A 20,039-nucleotide genomic window follows, 5' to 3' on the forward strand; every position below is an offset into this window, starting at 1 on the left:
AAGTCACCAAATTTGACAGAGCTTCTCCACTCCTCTCATAAGACAACACTGGCCTCTGATAAAGCCTACAGTTATTTTCAAAATTTGTGCATTAGTTTACAAGATACTATGTGGAATTTCACCAGACTACATGACCAATTTAACTGATCTACTACTACTACTACTACTACTTAACATTTCTAAAGCGCTACTAGGGTTACGCAGCGCTGTACAATTTAACATGGAAAGACAGTCCCTGCTCGAAGAGCTTACAATCTAAAAGACAAATGTACAGTTAATCTGAAAGGTCAGACAGATTGGGGCAACCTATATGTTCGAAAGTTTAGGTTCCGAAAGCAGCATTGAAGAGGTGAGCTTTAAGCAAGGATTTGAAGATGGGTAGGGAGGGGGCTTGGCGTAGGGATTCAGGAAGACTGTTCCAGGCATAGGGTGAGGCAAGGCAAAATGAGCGGAGCCTGGAGTTGGCAGTGGTGGAGAAGGGTACTGAGAGGAGCGATTTGTCGTGTGAGCGGAGGTTACGGGCAGGAACGTAGGGGGAGATGAGGGTAGAGAGGTAGTGAGGAGCAGCAGACCGGGTGCATTTGTAAGTAAGGAGGAGAAGATCTCCCACTTAGAAATACTATGCCTGTTTCCAGAGACTCTCATATCCCCCATTTCCTCAATTACAAGAAAGTAAAATTATGCCTTACCTGATAATTTTCTTTCCTTTAGTCGCAACAGATGAATCCAGGAACCAGGGCCCCTTTTACAAAGCGACGGTAAGTCCAGCATGGGCTTTCCGCTCGCTAAAAAGGAGGTACCACCAGGCTACCACAGCAGCACGGCGGAAGTTCCCTCCCCTAGCACGCCGTCATTCCGGCGCCACAAAAATATTTTTACTTTTGTAGCGCCAGTGTGCACATCAATTAGTTTACATTAGTCAGTACAGCGCAAGGGAACGTGAACCAATCATCAGTTAGAAGATACAAAACATAAGAAGAAAAAAAACCAACCCCAGTCCTGTAAGCAGTTCTAGGGTACGAATACTGTAATTGTTGATAATATAACAGTCTTTGGGAATAAGACAACTTCCTAAAGCTAAGGTAGTTGATATCCCGCTCTTTTAACAATGGGAAGGGAGTTCCATAGAGAAGTTCCTGATACAAGGAAGAGTGAACTAAAAGTCTTCTTAAGTCTGATTCCCTTGCAAGTCGCGATGATAGGAGTAATTGTTCTTTTAGTCTAATGGATCGAGCTAGGTATATTGATGGTATATCAATCAACAGACAAGATGTGATGCATATAAAATACAAGTGGCTTTAAACCTGATTCTTTCAGCTATGGGGAGCCAGTGCAATTTAACCAGATATATCTATTTCATTTGAAAATCAATCTTGCTGCAGTATTCAGAATTATTTGCAATTTCTTCAAATATTGGGACTTAATACCAAAAAATAAGATGTTACAGTAGCCAAGATGTGGCGAGATCAGCATTTGGAACAGGAAAGTGAAGGCCTTCTGGTCAAACAATGACTGTACTAGTCATGGCCAGTAGCGTACCAAGGGTGGGGCGGTGGGGGTAGTCTGCCCCAGGTGCAGGCAGCAAGGGGGTGCACAGAGCAGTCGCGCAGTTGTCGGCTCTGCCGCTTCCCTGCTCCCCTTCCTGTTCTGGGGCAGAGGACCAGCGGAGCCGACAGCCGCCCGGCTGCTCCGTGCACCCCTCAGGTGGTGAAGGTGATGCGCTTTGGGGGAGGGGTGATGCACCGGGGGGGGGGGGGGGGGGCATAGCGGCGACCTACCCTGGATGATAGCCAACCTAGGTATGCTCATTTTAAACAGCGTTTTCTTCCATAGTTGATTGATGTGGAAGGAAAGCGTTAGGGATGAATCAAGAAGAACCGCAAGCAATGTAGCTTCAGATTGCACTTCAAATGTATTGCTATTACACACTGTTATTGAGGAGGAAAGGGAAATGGGACTTGATATACCTCCTTTCTGAGGTTTTTGCAACTACATGCAAAGCGGTTTACATATATTCAGGTACTTATTTTGTACCAGGGGCAATGGAGGGTTAAGTGACTTGCCCAGAGTCACAAGGAGCTACAGTGGGAATTGAGCCCAGTTCCCCAGAATCAGAGTCCGCTGCATTAATCACTAGCCTACTCCTCCACTAGCAACATTCCATGTAGAAGCCTGCCCTTGCACATCAGCAATGCGGCCGTGCAGGCTTCTGTTTCTGTGAGTCTGACATCCTGCACGTATGTGCAGGACGTCAGACTCACAGAAACAGAAGCCTGCGCGGCCGCGTTGCTGATCTGCAAGGGCAGGCTTCTACATGGAATGTTGCTAGTGGAATAGCAACATTAACATTCCATGTAGAATCTCAAATAGTAGCAACATTCCATCTAGAATCTCCAATAGTAGCAACATTCCATGTAGAATCTCAAATAGAGAAAGGGAAATGGGACTTGATATACTGCCTTTCTGAGGTTTTGGCAACTACATTCAAAGCGGTTTACATATATTCAGGTACTTATTTTTGTATCAGGGGCAATGGAGGGTTAAGTGACTTGCCCAGAGTCACAAGGAGCTGCAGTGGGAATTGAGCCCAGTTCCCCAGAATCAGAGTCCGCTGCATTAATCACTAGCCTACTCCTCCACTAGCAACATTCCATGTAGAAGCCTGCCCTTGCACATCAGCAATGCGGCCGCGCAGGCTTCTGTTTCTGTGAGTCTGACGTCCTGCACGTATGTGCAGGACGTCAGACTCACAGAAACAGAAGCCTGCGCGGCCGCGTTGCTGATCTGCAAGGGCAGGCTTCTACATGGAATGTTGCTAGTGGAATAGCAACATTAACATTCCATGTAGAATCTCAAATAGTAGCAACATTCCATCTAGAATCTCCAATAGTAGCAACATTCCATGTAGAATCTCAAATAGAGAAAGGGAAATGGGACTTGATATACCTCCTTTCTGAGGTTTTTGCAACTACATGCAAAGCGGTTTACATATATTCAGGTACTTATTTTGTACCAGGGGCAATGGAGGGTTAAGTGACTTGCCCAGAGTCACAAGGAGCTACAGTGGGAATTGAGCCCAGTTCCCCAGAATCAGAGTCCGCTGCATTAATCACTAGCCTACTCCTCCACTAGCAACATTCCATGTAGAAGCCTGCCCTTGCACATCAGCAATGCGGCCGTGCAGGCTTCTGTTTCTGTGAGTCTGACATCCTGCACGTATGTGCAGGACGTCAGACTCACAGAAACAGAAGCCTGCGCAGCCGCGTTGCTGATCTGCAAGGGCAGGCTTCTACATGGAATGTTGCTAGTGGAATAGCAACATTAACATTCCATGTAGAATCTCAAATAGTAGCAACATTCCATCTAGAATCTCCAATAGTAGCAACATTCCATGTAGAATCTCAAATAGAGAAAGGGAAATGGGACTTGATATACTGCCTTTCTGAGGTTTTGGCAACTACATTCAAAGCGGTTTACATATATTCAGGTACTTATTTTTGTATCAGGGGCAATGGAGGGTTAAGTGACTTGCCCAGAGTCACAAGGAGCTGCAGTGGGAATTGAGCCCAGTTCCCCAGAATCAGAGTCCGCTGCATTAATCACTAGCCTACTCCTCCACTAGCAACATTCCATGTAGAAGCCTGCCCTTGCACATCAGCAATGCGGCCGCGCAGGCTTCTGTTTCTGTGAGTCTGACGTCCTGCACGTATGTGCAGGACGTCAGACTCACAGAAACAGAAGCCTGCGCGGCCGCGTTGCTGATCTGCAAGGGCAGGCTTCTACATGGAATGTTGCTAGTGGAATAGCAACATTAACATTCCATGTAGAATCTCAAATAGTAGCAACATTCCATCTAGAATCTCCAATAGTAGCAACATTCCATGTAGAATCTCAAATAGAGAAAGGGAAATGGGACTTGATATACCTCCTTTCTGAGGTTTTTGCAACTACATGCAAAGCGGTTTACATATATTCAGGTACTTATTTTGTACCAGGGGCAATGGAGGGTTAAGTGACTTGCCCAGAGTCACAAGGAGCTACAGTGGGAATTGAGCCCAGTTCCCCAGAATCAGAGTCCGCTGCATTAATCACTAGCCTACTCCTCCACTAGCAACATTCCATGTAGAAGCCTGCCCTTGCACATCAGCAATGCGGCCGTGCAGGCTTCTGTTTCTGTGAGTCTGACATCCTGCACGTATGTGCAGGACGTCAGACTCACAGAAACAGAAGCCTGCGCGGCCGCGTTGCTGATCTGCAAGGGCAGGCTTCTACATGGAATGTTGCTAGTGGAATAGCAACATTAACATTCCATGTAGAATCTCAAATAGTAGCAACATTCCATCTAGAATCTCCAATAGTTGCAACATTCCATGTAGAATCTCAAATAGAGAAAGGGAAATGGGACTTGATATACTGCCTTTCTGAGGTTTTGGCAACTACATTCAAAGCGGTTTACATATATTCAGGTACTTATTTTTGTATCAGGGGCAATGGAGGGTTAAGTGACTTGCCCAGAGTCACAAGGAGCTGCAGTGGGAATTGAGCCCAGTTCCCCAGAATCAGAGTCCGCTGCATTAATCACTAGCCTACTCCTCCACTAGCAACATTCCATGTAGAAGCCTGCCCTTGCACATCAGCAATGCGGCCGCGCAGGCTTCTGTTTCTGTGAGTCTGACGTCCTGCACGTATGTGCAGGACGTCAGACTCACAGAAACAGAAGCCTGCGCGGCCGCGTTGCTGATCTGCAAGGGCAGGCTTCTACATGGAATGTTGCTAGTGGAATAGCAACATTAACATTCCATGTAGAATCTCAAATAGTAGCAACATTCCATCTAGAATCTCCAACAGTAGCAACATTCCATGTAGAATCTCAAATAGGGAAAAGGAAATGGGACTTGATATACTGCCTTTCTGAGGTTTTTTGCAACTACATTCAAAGCGGTTTACATATATTCAGGTACTTATTTTTGTATCAGGGGCAATGGAGGGTTAAGTGACTTGCCCAGAGTCACAAGGAGCTGCAGTGGGAATTGAGCCCAGTTCCCCAGAATCAGAGTCCGCTGCATTAATCACTAGCCTACTCCTCCACTAGCAACATTCCATGTAGAAGCCTGCCCTTGCACATCAGCAATGCGGCCGTGCAGGCTTCTGTTTACGTGCAGGACGTCAGACTCACAGAAACAGAAGCCTGCGCGGCCGCGTTGCTGATCTGCAAGGGCAGGCTTCTACATGGAATGTTGCTAGTGGAATAGCAACATTAACATTCCATGTAGAATCTCAAATAGTAGCAACATTCCATCTAGAATCTCCAACAGTAGCAACATTCCATGTAGAATCTCAAATAGGGAAAAGGAAATGGGACTTGATATACTGCCTTTCTGAGGTTTTTTGCAACTACATTCAAAGCGGTTTACATATATTCAGGTACTTATTTTTGTATCAGGGGCAATGGAGGGTTAAGTGACTTGCCCAGAGTCAGAAGGAGCTGCAGTGGGAATCGAACTCAGTCCCTGGATTTTGGAACCACAGGATCTTGTGTTGTGCATTCAGTTTTAGTTTATTTGTCAGGGCCCATTTCTGGATAGCATTCATCCCAGCTGTTAGGGACAAGGTTGGATCGTGATTAGAAGGCGATATTAGTATGAGAAGTCAAATGTCGTCGGCATAAGATAGTCATTTTATTTTTATTTTATTTGTTACATTTGTATCCCACATTTCCCCACCTCTTTGTAGGCTCATTGTGACTTACATAGTTCCGGAGAGGTGGTTACAGACTCCGGTGTGGACAGTACAGATTGGTTTGTACAAGTACAATTCATTAGAATTGGGGGTGATTCGTCCCATGCAGAATGTAAGGGTGGGATCCGCGGCAAGGGATAGGGTATTGTCTGTTTCCTAATTTGATTATTGTGCTTCATTATTTGGTGTTTATGTCTGTTCTGTGTGGTATGCCTTTTTGAAAAGGTGAGTCTTTAGATTTTTCGGAAGTTTAGATGGTTATTCATGGTTTTCAGGTCTTTTGGTAATGTATTCCAGAGCTGTGTGCATATGTAGGGAAAGCTGGACGCATATGTTCATTTATACTTCAACCCCTTGCATCTTGGGAAGTGAAGGTTTAGGTACATTCTTGCTGATTCAATTGTGTTTCTAACTGGTAAGTCGATTAAATCAGTTATGTAGCCCAGAGCTAATTATTCGCCTCGCCAGGTTGGGTTTTCAGGATTTCCACTATGAATATACATGAGATCAATTTGCATACAGTGGAGGCAGTGCAGAAGCATTGCGTGGATTCCAGTTGTGATTTCTGGTTCTAAATGACTTGAAATGTTGAAGTGCAACCAAGCTTGGCATGTGTATGGAACGCCTGGTGGTTGTTCATGTTCCCGACCCTGGAAGATTCTTACCATGTTTGATGGATGAACTTGTCAATTGATACAATACAGTTGGATGCAAAAATCATTTTGGGAGGGCCAAATCGTGCTTAAGTGTTGGGATAAGTACATCTTTGATCAGGATTGGGTTTGGATATCGTGAGTATGTTATCAATAGATCAGGTGTTTGTGTAAGAATTTTGAGTCAGGCAAACATGCGGTACTAGTTATATTAGAGTGTTAAAAGGTTTTATAGTAATTGTGCAGTTATGAGAAGCCCAGGTGGGAATATTCTAATTACTTTTTAACTTAAGTGGGTTTGAATGTTTAATAAAGTTTTTCATTGGGACAATCCTAAAAACCCATCTGTGTAAGTTTCATATGCAGGGCCCGTTTCACCCTCAAGCTTCATCAGGGATGCAGTGCTTTTTTGAGCAAAACATTGCATAGTCTTTGGTATATAATAATAAAGCTTTTGGAAGGGTTTTTATGACCGATGATAGATTGAGGTGTAGTGGAAATAGCTTTGAATGAGCTGTAATTGAGTATCAACAGAGCGCTCTGTAGACTGTTCCGTTAGGGTGCTGTATTAGCAAGGACTTTTAAGGTCCTTTCCCTTTCTTCATTTTATAAAATTGTTGAAATAGGCATTTGGTATCAGTCACATTCTCCACTTTGTGTTTGGTGATCTTGGTTACTACTTATGTGGACAGTGAGTCAATTTTGTTAAAAATACTCATCAGTACCACTCCCCTCTTCTCCCCTTCCCTGTAGCATCAGGTCCTGTCTCAGCACTTTTTCAGTGCTGAGACTACCTGAGCTCAGGTTTACTTTTGCGCTTTGTAAGGTAATTACTAATGATTGTCTACTAATAATTCTTTGATAATTCACGTTCCAGTTAGTTTGCCAGAGTGACCTTTCAATTTTATCTCTTTGATCTGTCACTGCTAATTAAACAGCAGACTGGATGGACCGTACAGGTCTTTATCTGCCGTCATTTACTATGTAATAGCACAGGTTTTTTTTTAAAACTTTCGCAGAGGAAGAGCCTTTGCAAAAATATTCTTTTAAAAGATTAAATTCTCAAGCAAGCAATGTATCTATGTACACACAATAAATATGACCCTGCTTTGATTTCTGTTTGTATTAGTAGAGACTTTTTTTTTAAACTGCTGAGTTATGCTCTAACTGCTTTTATCAAACCCTAAACAAAGTCTTTGGGGTCCTTTTACTAAGGCGCGATGAAATATAGCTTGCGGTAGTGTAGGCGCGGGTTTTGGGCGTGCGCCGATCCACTTTTGAGCGCGCCTGTAAAAAAGGCAATCAAAATGCGTGTCCATTTTGGGTCTGAGACCCTAACGCCAGCCATAGACCTGTTGGTTTTGCTGGGGGTGACTTCCTGAACTCACCTGCTTCTGTCTGCCAGACCTCATGGTGGGAGGGGGCCAGAGCCCAAGGCTGGTGACACATTTTGAGTGCCGCCCCGCCACCTCCCCCCGCCGCCATGCCTTGCCTCCTTGCCCCCCCCGCCTCATCTCCTTGCCGCTTCCCCTCACCGCCCTGTCGCTCCCCCCGCAAAAACAAATACCTTTGCTGGCGGGGGTCCCCAACCCTCGGCAGCTGCTTTCTTCCAGCGCCGTTCTCCGGTGCGGCTGCGTTCGCTGCCCTGCTCTTCTTTCTTCTTGCTCCTCCTGTGCATGCTGACACTCCTTTAAAGGAGTCCGGATGAAATTTGCAGTGCCCCCCCCCCCCCCCGTAGCTACGCCCCTGCTGTCTGCTATCCCTACCCCTCAGAGGCATAGCCAGACTCAGTATTTTAGATGGGCCAAGAGGTAAATTGGATGGGCCCTTCCACATGCACGCTCCCCCTCCCTCCCAACCAGACCACAGATATCTTCCCAGAGATATTTTTTATAAGAACATAAGAGGGGTTTTTTTTCACCTACCCCACATCTTCTCCCTCTCCTCTGCGGCGTCCCAGCATCTGTGCTCCTGTCTCTGAACTCTGTCCCTCCCTGATGTTCTTGGCGCCTGCAGCAATTCATTTTCGCTGCTTGCACTGGCCCCGCAGGCTTCCATCTGCCATGTCCCGCCCTCGCTGACGTCACTGACTGTTTCCTGTCTGGCGGAACATGGCAGATGGAAGCCTGCGGGGCTGGTGGAAGCAGCAAGAATGAATCGCTGCAGGCACCAAGGACACCTGTACTGACACCGGGGACGGAAGGGGTTCAGAGACTACAGTGCAGATGCTGGGACGCCGCGGAGGAGGGGAGGAAGAGAGCAGTGTGGCGCTGCAGCTGAGTGGGCCTGAGCCAAGACTGGGTGAGCCTGTGCCCACCCAGGCCCACCCGTAGGTACACCACTGCTACCCCTACCTAGAAATATATTGTATGAATTTCTCACCAAGGATCCTCTTTCCTGCCACAGAAGGATGTAGACTTTTTGTTTTTCCATATATTGCCTCATTCTCCTATATATCTAAAAACTTCATGCTGTCACCAGGTTTCGAGCAAGCTATTGAAGTCCTCTGTATTATGTAATTCTTCATCTTCCTTTTGTATAAAAATGCTACAGCTATGAGCCTTGGTCCCCTGCCTAGACTTTGGTTCAGGCTCTAAAATGAGGGAAAAGCTTACAGGCCTGTGTGGCTCTTGCTTGAACTCCCAGTGTTGGAGCACTGCAGAGAACAACAGGAAACACAAAGGTGGGGGTCCAAAGGACAGAGTGACATTGTGGTCAGCCATGGTGTGAGAAAGGAAAGGTGTAGCTGGATGCAGGGTCTTGCTTAAGATTTGTGGTCAAGCGAGCTAAAGACAAAACCATGTTAGCAAGATAAAAGCTACTCATTAGCATGAGCCAATCAGTGGTAACCATGACATTAGCATAGATCCAATCAGGTATATCTATTGTCATATTATCCATATCCTGAAGGCACCTATAAAAATCGGAGTATTTCCTGGTTTAAGCTAGAGAGAAGGGTTGCCACTCTCTCTCTCCAAGGGAAACCAATATGACCAGCAGAATTGACAAATTACCTAATTGCTTTCCCTTGTAAAACCTTTAATTGGTAAAAGAAATTATAAAAGATTAGGAACTAATTAACACCTGTTTGCAGCTGGATTATTATATTCCTATAATTAATTGATTGTACGTGCCTGTTGTCAATCACTGATTTGACTTGTATCTTGGCAAATAAACTCCTCATCCCAAATGATGTTCTGTGGACTTCACTTAATGATCAAAGGCTGTAAGTATAGATGCTTCTGCTCTATCAGGCTCTCTCTTGCTGCATTGTATAACCTGTAGCCTAAATCCAGTTTGTCATAAGGCTGGTATATTTTCCTTGCTAGTGCGGGTCCCTTAGACCTGATGTCTCTCTCAGTGGCAATTCCTTTTAGAACTTCACAATTTCTTGATTACCCCAGTACTAGTGCTATTTAGAGATGGAGTCAGATTTGAGGTCTCTGAACCCCGATATTAAAACACTTTCCCTAGGCAGGCAGTACTTCAGGAAATGCTACAGTTCATACCAAAGACCTCAGCCCCTCTCCCAGCTTCTTGATTTCTTATCAGAGGAATCACTCCCCGACACTTCTTCAGGCTTGTCTACCACTTGGAGGTATTTGAAAACTTCAGTCATATCTCCCCTCCTTCCTTCCCTGTAGGGTACATATGTCTAGGACCCTCAGTCTCTCCCCATATGTTTGTGGATCTCCCCCCCCCCCCCCCCCCCAGAGATAATTTAAGTAACTGCCCTCTGGACCAACTCCATCCTGTTTGTATATTTTTCCAGATGTAACAGATCTTATAGAGATGTACAAAAGTGGCAGATAAATACCATATGGTTTATTTAGTGCACCCATCCACATCAGCTGCTCATCTCTTCAATCCTTTCTTCTCCCTCAGTGATCCTCTGTTTGTCTCATGCTTTCTTCAAATTCCATTACTGTCATGTTGTCCACTATCTCCACTGGGAGGCTGTTCCATGCATCAATCAACCTCTCTGTAAAGAAATCTTTGCTCAGGGTACTCCTCAGCTTACCTCCTTTCACCCTCATGCTATGACCCCTCAATCCACACCTTTCTTTTCTTCGATATCGGTTGACTATTGCAGTGCGTGAGAATTTCATTATTTTGTTTGGTTAATTAGGGATGTTCTGCTCATATTCTGCTCAGACCTTTTTCTCTGGTCAGCCCAGCCCACTGCCTCCAGATAGGATGCCAACCTCTATATGTGCAGGTCTACTCATTCGTGATCAAACTGCTGGGAAGCAGACAGGGGACGTTCAGAGGTCAAACATGAAGCATTCAGTGTTCTGCTAACTCATAAATAATATCAAGTTCTTACTTGGTAATGAAGGATAATGTGAGTGAGGGGCACAGTGCTGATAGTGCTGATGGTATGCAAAAAGGTTAATATCTGATCTCTCTTGCTGTAAGATTAAAACACACAGAAGGGAATGTACTGCAAACAAACCTTTTCCGGAGACAGGAAGGCTGTAGAACTAGAGGACGTGAATTGAGGTTGAAGGGGAGGGAGCAGACTCGGAAATAATGTCAGGAAGTACTTTTTCACAGAGAGGGTGGTAGATAACTTGGAATGCTCTCCTGCAGGAGGTGGTGGAGATGAAACGGTAACGGAATTCAAAAACATGTGGGATAAACACAAAGGAATCCCGTTTAGAAGGAATGGATCCACAGAAGCTTAGTGGAGATTCGGTGGCAATACTGGTAATTTATTTATTTGTTACATTTGAACCCCCACATTTTCCCACCTATTTGCAGGCTCAACGTGGCTTACATAGTACCGTGAGGCATTAGCCACCTCCGGTGATGAAACAAATACAAAGTGATGTTATGGTCGAATGAGATTCATGTGTTACACACACATTAGGGAATCGTAGAGGGGAAGAGTTATATAGTGTTCATTACGAGCTTTGGTTTCGTTGTGTCGCAGGGTTCAGGCACTTAAGTTGGGTCAGGAGGGTATGCCTTTTCGAACAGGTTGGTCTTTAGTGATTTCCGGAAGTTAAGGTGGTCGTACGTTGTTTTCACGGCTTTCGGTAGTGCATTCCACTGTTGCGTGCTTATATAGGAGAAGCTGGATCCATAAATTGATATGTACTTGGGAAGCAAAGCAAGTGCTGGGCAGACTTCTATGGTCTGTGTCCTGAGAATGGCAAGGACGAATCAAGGACATGTATACATATAAAGTATCACATACAATGAGTTTATCTTGTTGGGCAGACTGGATGAACCGTACAGGTCTTCATCTGCTGTCCTGTATTATGTTACTATGTTATATGTACATCACAAGCACCCCTTTATCCCCCCTCTTCCTGAAAGTTAATTGAAAGCTAATGTACATAAGTACATAAGTAATGCCACACTGGGAAAAGACCAAAGGTCCATCGAGCCCAGCATCCTGTCCACGACAGCGGCCAATCCAGGCCAAGGGCACCTGGCAAGCTTCCCAAACGTACAAACATTCTATATAAGTTATTCCCGGAATTGTGGATTTTTCCCAAGTCCATTTAGTAGCGGTTTATGGACTTGTCCTTTAGGAAACCATCTAAGCCCATTTTAAACTCTGCCAAGCTAACCGCCTTCACCACGTTCTCCGGCAACGAATTCCAGAGTTTAATTACGCGTTGGGTGAAGAAAATTTTTCCCGATTTGTTATAAATTTACTACACTGTAGTTTCATCGCATACCCCCTAGTCCTAGTATTTTTGGAAAGCGTGAACAGACACTTCACATCCACCTGTTCCACTCCACTCATTATTTTATATACCTCTATCATGTCTCCCCTCAGCCGTCTCTTCTCCAAGCTGAAAAGCCCTAGCCTCCTTAGTCTTTCTTCATAGGGAAGTCATCCCATCCCCGCTATCATTTTAGTCGTCCTTCACTGCACCTTTTCCAATTCCACTATATCTTTCTTGAGATGCGGCGACCAGAATTGAACACAATACTCAAGGTGCGGTCGCACCATGGAGCGATATAACAGCATTATAACATCCTCACACCTGTTTTCCATACCTTTCCTAATAATACCCAACATTCTATTCGCTTTCCGAGCCGCAGCAGCACACTGAGCAGAAGGTTTCAGCGTACTATCGACGACGACACCCAGATCCCTTTCTTGGTCCGTAACTCCTAACGTGGAACCTTGCATGACGTAGCTATAATTCGGGTTCTTTTTTCCCACATGCATCACCTTGCACTTGCTCACATTAAACGTCATCTGCCATTTAGCCACCCAGTCTCCCAGTCTCGTAAGGTCCTCTTGTAATTTTTCACAATCCTGTCGCGAGTTAACGACTTTGAATAACTTTATGTCATCAGCAAATTTAGTTACCTCGCTAGTTACTCCCATCTCTAAATCATTTATAAATATATTAAAAAGCAGCGGTCCTAGCACAGACCCCTGAGGAACCCCACTAACTACCCTGCTCCATTGTGAATACTGCCCATTTAACCCCACTCTCTGTTTCCTATCCTTCAACCATTTTTAATCCACAATAGGACTTTTCCTCCTATCCCATGACCCTCCAATTTCCTCTATCTATGCAGCTGAATGATCAGAGAGGTCATATGCGGGTGAAGGTGGGTGCAGGCCTTTCCCTTGGCTGTGTGCTAATCGCTGTTGGAAGAGATGAAGGTAGTGGGAGATGAAAGGAATGTGGGAGCTTCAGGCAACAAGAGAAAATAACATACTAGTTTTTTTTGTGAGAATATGACCGGACCATGAACCTTTTCTTTGTATGCAGTGAGATAAGAAGTTAACAAGAATGTCTATTGGCAAGAAATGTACTTTTTCAATCATGTAGAAAAAAACCCAAAACAGATTACAGAACCAGACAGATCCAGTGCCTGTGTACTCTGAGCTAAGAACAATAATAGATAAGACCCCTGAGAAGGAGGGGCGGGGAAATCAGCAGTTTTGATAGGTGTCTCTCTGAGCTGGCTTTACCCTTTGACTATGTATCCTAATTACCCTGCTTCATTTTGCTATAAATAGTTACTTATTATTTGTACTCGGTGCATTTTTTTCTAGCGGAAAAAGGTACCAGTACTCAAATGCCAGACCACCCTTCAGGGGTGGGGTGATCACTGAGGGACCCACCCCACAATAGCCAGGCCCCCTACAACCAGTCACAGAATCTACAACAAGGCAGAGTTGGTGTGTAGAGCCTGAGCTCTTTCATGAAACCTTGGGGTCCGTGGGTCAATTTTAGCAGACAATGGAAAAGGAGCCGGTACTCAGTACCCCAGAGTACCCCCTCAAAAAAAGCCCTGTTTGTACTAATTGTTGTAGAATAAGCATTACTAACCTGAGAAGATTTTCTTATTTGTCGTTTTCTTTTGCGATCCACTTATCAGGTCGGTATTCCAAGAAGTACAGCTGAGGTAGCATGTGGGAAGAACCAGAGACTGGTCCCGGTTGGGAGGTTCTGGTTCTGATCCGACTCACACAATAAGTTCACTGATGGATGTTGTCATAAACCAAAATCTTTACAATTTTTTCTCTACAAAAAAAATTCCATTTTGCAGGACTCGATAAGTTTTATACAAAAGTTAGCACCATATATTTTTTTCCATATGATTGTACTTGTTTGTTTTCTCTGAAATTTGATCAATTTCTTTTAATGCAGATTGGTGGACGGAATGTGGCAGACACGCAGGTAACAATTTCTGATATAAACTAATTATATACAAGAATGAAATCCAGCAATGTGACATCTCACTATGGTGTTGTTTCTGGGACATAAACCGTAGAAGTCCACCCGGCTTTGTCCTTATGTTCCAATTACTGGAGTTGCCGTCAAAGCCCACTCCAGCCTATCCAAATCCATCTTGTTTGCGGAACAAAGACCGTAAAGGTCTGCCCAGCACTGTCGTCATGTTCGAAACCACTGGAGTTGCCATTGAAGCTCTCTTCAATCCATCCTAAACCGGATCGCCATATGCGGGACTCAGACCAGCCTTAGTTGATGCAGCCAGACTCGCCATCTAAGCACCACTGACATGCAAACACATATACAACCCTTTAACCCTTTACGTTTTGTTTTTTTATATCCTTTATTTTCAAATAAGAGATCCTCTGTGTTCATCCCACGCCTTTTTGAATTTCACCACAGTTTTTTTTTCCTCACCATCTCCCTTGGGAGGTCATTCCAGGCATCCACCACCCTCTCCATGAAAAAGAATTTTCTGACATTACTTCTGAGTCTACCACCCCACAACCTCAATTCATGTCCTCTAGTTTTACCATTTTCCCTTCTCTGGAAAATATTTGTTTCTATATTAATACCTTTCAAGTTTTTAAATGTCTTTATCATGTCTCCTCTGTCCCTCCTCTCCTCTAGGGTACATATCAGGGGCGTAGCCAGACTTCGACGGAAGGGGGGATCCACAGCCCGAGGTGAGGGGGCACATTTTAGCCTCCCCGGCACCGCCGACCACCGTAGCCCTCTCGACCCCCCTTCCCGCCGCGTACCTTTGCTGGCGGGGGACTCCAACCCCCGCCAGCCGAAGTCCTCTTCTCAGCCGTGCGGCGTTACCGAATGATCTGATCAAGTTTGAATCTGTTTCCATGCGTGCACGCACAGAAACTTGATCAGATCATTCAGCAAGCAATGCCACGTGGCCGAGAAGAGGACTTCGGCTGGCGGGGGTTGGGGTCCCCCGCCAGCAAAGGTACGCAATGGCGGTGGGGGAGGGTTGGCGGCGGGAAGGGGGGGTCGAGAGGGTCGCGGCAGGGGGGTCCAGGGCCAAATCTACAGGGGCCCATGCCCCTGTGGCCCCATGTTAGTTACACCCCTGATACATATACAGGTCTTCCAGTCTCTTCTCATATGTCTTTTGGCGTAAGCCCCATGTCGTTCTTGTTGCCTTCCTCTGGACCGCTTCTTCTTACATCTTTAGCAAGATTTATTAATTTACTTACAAAAGCTTGATATACCGTAAGGTGCCAAGTTGACTTCTATACGGTTTACAATAAAAGTTAAAACTGCCTTAAGAAAAGGTAAATTTCAGGGAAACACATACAATATTATTGCCTGGAAGAAGAAGTGAAGAGGTATGTTTTTAGTGCTGCTTTGAACTGACCTTAGGAAGTTTCCAGAAGGAGTTGAACAGGGAGTGAATTCCATTAGAACCAGTGATATCAAGATGCATAACAGAAGGAGGGGGTAACTAGAGTGAACCTGTTCTCATTGGCCATTCCCTTATCTCTTACACGGGATCCCTTCATGCAGCAACAGCAAACAAATTGCATGAAACACCTGGCTCCTTGTCCCCTAAACACATATTTGTGGAGAAACACCTTCTTCTTTGGAGAGGCCTCAGCCTCACTCACCATCAAGGTTATATCAATTTTATCTGCCATATATGGGCTGCACAGCTTCAGTTCCTCATGTTTCTCCTTGTTATATGATTTTCTAGAAGTGCATAACCACAAAACAAAAAGCACCAAGAGCCTCCAAAAAATAGGGATTGAAGTCTTTAATCATATGTTGAAGAAACAATACTTGAATGGACCCTCTAAAAAATGGGGATTGAAGTACTGTTTCTTCAACATATGATTAAAGACTTCAATCCCCATTTTTTGGAGGCCCTTGGTGCTTTTTGTTTTGTGGCTTGGTTTTTTGTTTGTGCTTTGCTCCCTCTCTCTGTTATACCTAGAAGTGCATAACAACATTTGCTATTTACTGGGAAATAAACTTATGCACTCAATGTACAAGTAGTAGGGAGAAACGAAACTTATGCTCGTGACAGCCGATCTGAGTGCTTACAGACCAAGCAGAGGAAGGAATATACAGCAGTAATAGTTCATGAAAAAATGATACTGCAATTTAATCTATCAGCTCCGCTGTGATTTGGATAAAGGTGAAGATCCCCTGTGAAATATATGATCAATCAGGTACTTCCTGTATTTGTGTTGCACAACTCAGAATGCCTGAATGTCATTACCACAGTTCATGGGCGTAGCCAGACCTCACAGTGGGAGGGGCCAGAGCCCGAGGTGAGGGGCACTTTTGGTCTGCTGCCCCACCGCCACCCTGCCGCAGCAAATACCTTATCTGGCAGGGGTCCTCAGCACCCGCCAGCTAAAGAGTTGTCCAGCTCCGGCACCACCGCGTTGCTTGCCCTGCTCTGTCTTCCCTTCACATCCTGCACACTCCTTTTAGTGAAATTGAACATGCTCGGTTTCACTAAAAGGAGCGTGCCGGATGTGAGGGGAAGACAGAGCAGGGCAGGCAATGCGGCAGCGCCAGAGACCGGTGCTGGATAACAGCTGGCGGGGGTTGGGGACCCCTGCCAGCAAAACCAAGGTCCCACAGGAAATTTGTGGGGGGGCCAGGCCCCCGTGGCCCCATGTAGCTACGCCACAGCCATTAAGAGTAAACTGAAGAATAGAGGGAGTTGTTAGTTTTGTTATTGCAGTTTTAATGTGAACTTGCTGTTGGATGTTTTTATTTCTGTTGTGAATTGCTCAGCTGTTGTGTACGATAGATGATATATCAGATGAATAAAGGAAAGTGGGAAGAGAGGAATAAGGCAAAGATTCTGTCTGTGCAGATGTGACCTTATGCTATTTGCTGTGAAGAAAAAGTGTCACACAGTTGCTTTACCTAACAACTGAAAGTGATTAGACACAGGGGGCCAGTACAGTTGTGGCATGGTAACATAGTAGATGACGGCAAATAAAGACCTGTACAGTCCATCCAGTCTGCCCAACAAGATAAACTCATTACATATGGTATGATGTGATACTTCATGTATATACCTGATCTTGATGTGATTTATAGGAAGCTTGGCAGTGAATTAACCAATCAGAGATCTCTTTTTTAACTCAGGAGCCCTTTTACTAAGCAGCGGTAGGCTAATGCGTGGGTAGCATGCAGCAAATAGATACTACCGCCCTGGTAGCACAGGCACCTGGCGGTAATTTTGAAGTTGGCGTGCGCTGTTTCCTGCAGTAGAAAATATTTTCTACCGTGCGGGGAGTTCCTGACTGTGGCCACATTGGCCCATTCTGTCTGATTACTGTGCGGTTAGCGCATGAGCCCTTACCGCTAGGTCAACGGGTGGTGGTAAGGGTCTCAGGCAGTAGATAACCCCTCTTTCCTGCCCGGAGTGCCTGTATACTGCTTCTCGCTGACTCCGGTCCCGCCGTCTAGGATTGAAGCAGCCTCATGAGACTTCTGCAGAAATCTTGCAAGGTCACGCTCGACGGTCATTTTGAATTGGTGCCGGGACCAGAGTCAGCCGAGAAGCAATATACAGGCACTCTGGGCAGGAAAGAGGGGGCTCTTTCCTTCCCCGAAGAGGTCACTAGACCACCAGGGCAGTACAGTAAGGTAAGGGAGGGGAGGATAGGACACCCATAGGGGTGTGTGAAAGGGGTGGGGCAGTATGTGACAGGGGCGGGGTGTAGCATGGGCGGGGTGGTGGTGGGTCTAATGTGAGCGGGGTGTGGTGGGGTGGGGCATGTGTCCTCTTTTTGAGGGAGCAAATATGATAACCCTAAGCCAATAGAATTAGTGAGTGACTGAGGAGCTAGCCAATGACAGTTAGAGACAGCATGTGAGCAGCCAATGAGAACCATGTGCTCATGTTTATTAATATGTGAGGAGCCAATGAGAACCATGTGCTCATGTTTATTAATATGTGAGGAGCCAATGAGAACCATGTGCTCATGTTTATTATTATGTCTCCTCCTTGTAGTGAATGTGACTCTGGATCCTAAAACTGTTCACCCTGAACTCATCCTGTCTGAAGATCAGAAAAGTGTCAACCGAGGAGACAAAAGTCAGAATATGCCAGACAATCCGGAGATATTTAATCTTTCTCCCTATGTGCTGGGGTATGAGGGCTTCACCTCGGGGAGACATTGCTGGGAGGTGGAGGTGGGAGATGCAGCTGTCTGGATCTTGGGAGTGTGTAAAGATTCTGTGAAGAGCAATGAGGGGCTATTGCTGTCAGAGGGGCTATTGCTGTCACCGGGGGAGGGATTCTGGACAGTGGCACTGTGGCATGGAGGAGGATACTGGGCTCTCACTTTCCCCAGGATTCAGCTTTCCCTAACACACAGGCCTCAGGCCGTGGGGATTCTCCTGGACTATGAGGCAGGAAAGGTCTCGTTTTACAATGCCGATAATAAATCTCAGCTCTACATCTTCACGGACACCTTCACAGAAACACTCCAGCCTTTCATCTGTACTTCTTCAATAAAGTTCCTCTGAGAATTCGCCCAGGGCCAGCCTGGGAATGAGAGACCCAGGCTCAAGTTTAATACCTCCGGTCTCTAGCAGGATTGTGAGAGGTGAAAGAACATTAAAGATGTGTGCTAAATATTTTTGAAGAAATTGCTGCCACAGAAATATTCACGTTTGAGGATTTTCTTTCTTTCTGAAAATTGCTATGTTAGTCTACTGCGATACGAAGGTGCTTACTTTCGAAGCATCCCCATGTCTAGAGGGCAGCGTTTAAACATCTGGAGAGGCCCAGATGTCTAAATACCGTTTCAGAACAGGGGCCGTTCGGATGTGCGGAAGAGCGTGTCTACATGGCAAGGGGGCATGAGGAGAGGGAGGGGTCTGGGTGGGATAATAATATAGACGTGCGTCCCCTGTTTCAGGGAATTGGAGAAGACAATGGGGAGGGGGGCTATTGGGCCAGCAATCACCCACACTTATTCTTACCCCACTCACCCTTGTGGAGGATCACTTACACTCTAGAGTTCTGCAGAAATAATCTTTCTTCCTTATGCTGCAATTAGACAAACAAATTCAGCTGGACAGGGCTTCTTCAGAAAAACAAAAGGATACTGTATTAGTGAGAGAGGGGTGGGGGGTGGTATGAGTTAACTTCTTAGCTCATTGCCTCCGATCCTCTCTCTTCACTTCCCAGCGGGGGCATAGATAGGTGGGGCCACGGGGGCATGGGCCCGCACAGATTTAGTCCTGGCCCCCTCTACTTTTTATCCCCCCCCCCCCCCCCCGCCGACCCTCCCCACCACTTTCGACCCGCCGCCGCGAGGTACCTTTGCTGGCGGAGGTCTCCAACCCCTGCCAGCCTTAGTCTTCTTCAGTGCCGGTCTCCGGCACGTTTACTGATCTGTGCTGTGAGTCCTGACATCTAGCATGTCCTGCACGTTTATTTAAGTGAAATTGAGCATGCCAAATTGTCAGATATGAGAATTACTCTTATCTTCAGGTGAGAAGTTTAAATACTGAGGATCATTCTAGAGTGTCAGGAGTTATTTTAGATCCTACTTTCTCCTTTGAAAAACAGCTTAATGCCCTTAGTAGAAAATTATTTTTTAAGCTTCAACAACTACGGGCACTAAGACCTTCATTAATGAAGAAAGATTTTACAACCATTGCTCAAGCAGTTTTACTTCCACAATTAGATTATTGTAATTCACTTTACTCCCTTATTTCGACTAAGCAGTTGGAACATATACAACTGATGCAAAATATAGGCATAAGATTTATTAGCGGTACTGGGTTATTTGAAAGCATGGCTCTCATTTTTTGAGATTATCATTGGTAAATGATAAGCAAACGTATAGATTTTAAGATTCTTTATCTGATTGGGTTGAATTCTGAGGGCCTAAGTGAGCTGTTGGTATTTCTACTGGTAGACAGAAAATTAGGC

General features: G+C 45.4%; 1 protein-coding gene across 1 annotated transcript in view; it reads left to right on the plus strand.

Annotated features, from left to right (window-relative positions):
- The window catches only part of LOC115464350, a 120,526-nt gene that overhangs the window by 33,278 nt on the left and 67,209 nt on the right, over positions 1–20,039 (plus strand). Inside the window, exons 7-8 of the mRNA XM_030194738.1 lie at positions 14,027–14,056; positions 18,105–18,620. Of these exons, the coding sequence (XP_030050598.1) occupies positions 14,027–14,056; positions 18,105–18,620 (546 nt within the window). The remainder of the gene's footprint in view (positions 1–14,026; positions 14,057–18,104; positions 18,621–20,039) is intronic.

Source organism: Microcaecilia unicolor, chromosome 3 (genome assembly GCF_901765095.1).
Source record: "Microcaecilia unicolor chromosome 3, aMicUni1.1, whole genome shotgun sequence".
Taxonomy (NCBI): Eukaryota; Metazoa; Chordata; class Amphibia; order Gymnophiona; family Siphonopidae; genus Microcaecilia; species Microcaecilia unicolor.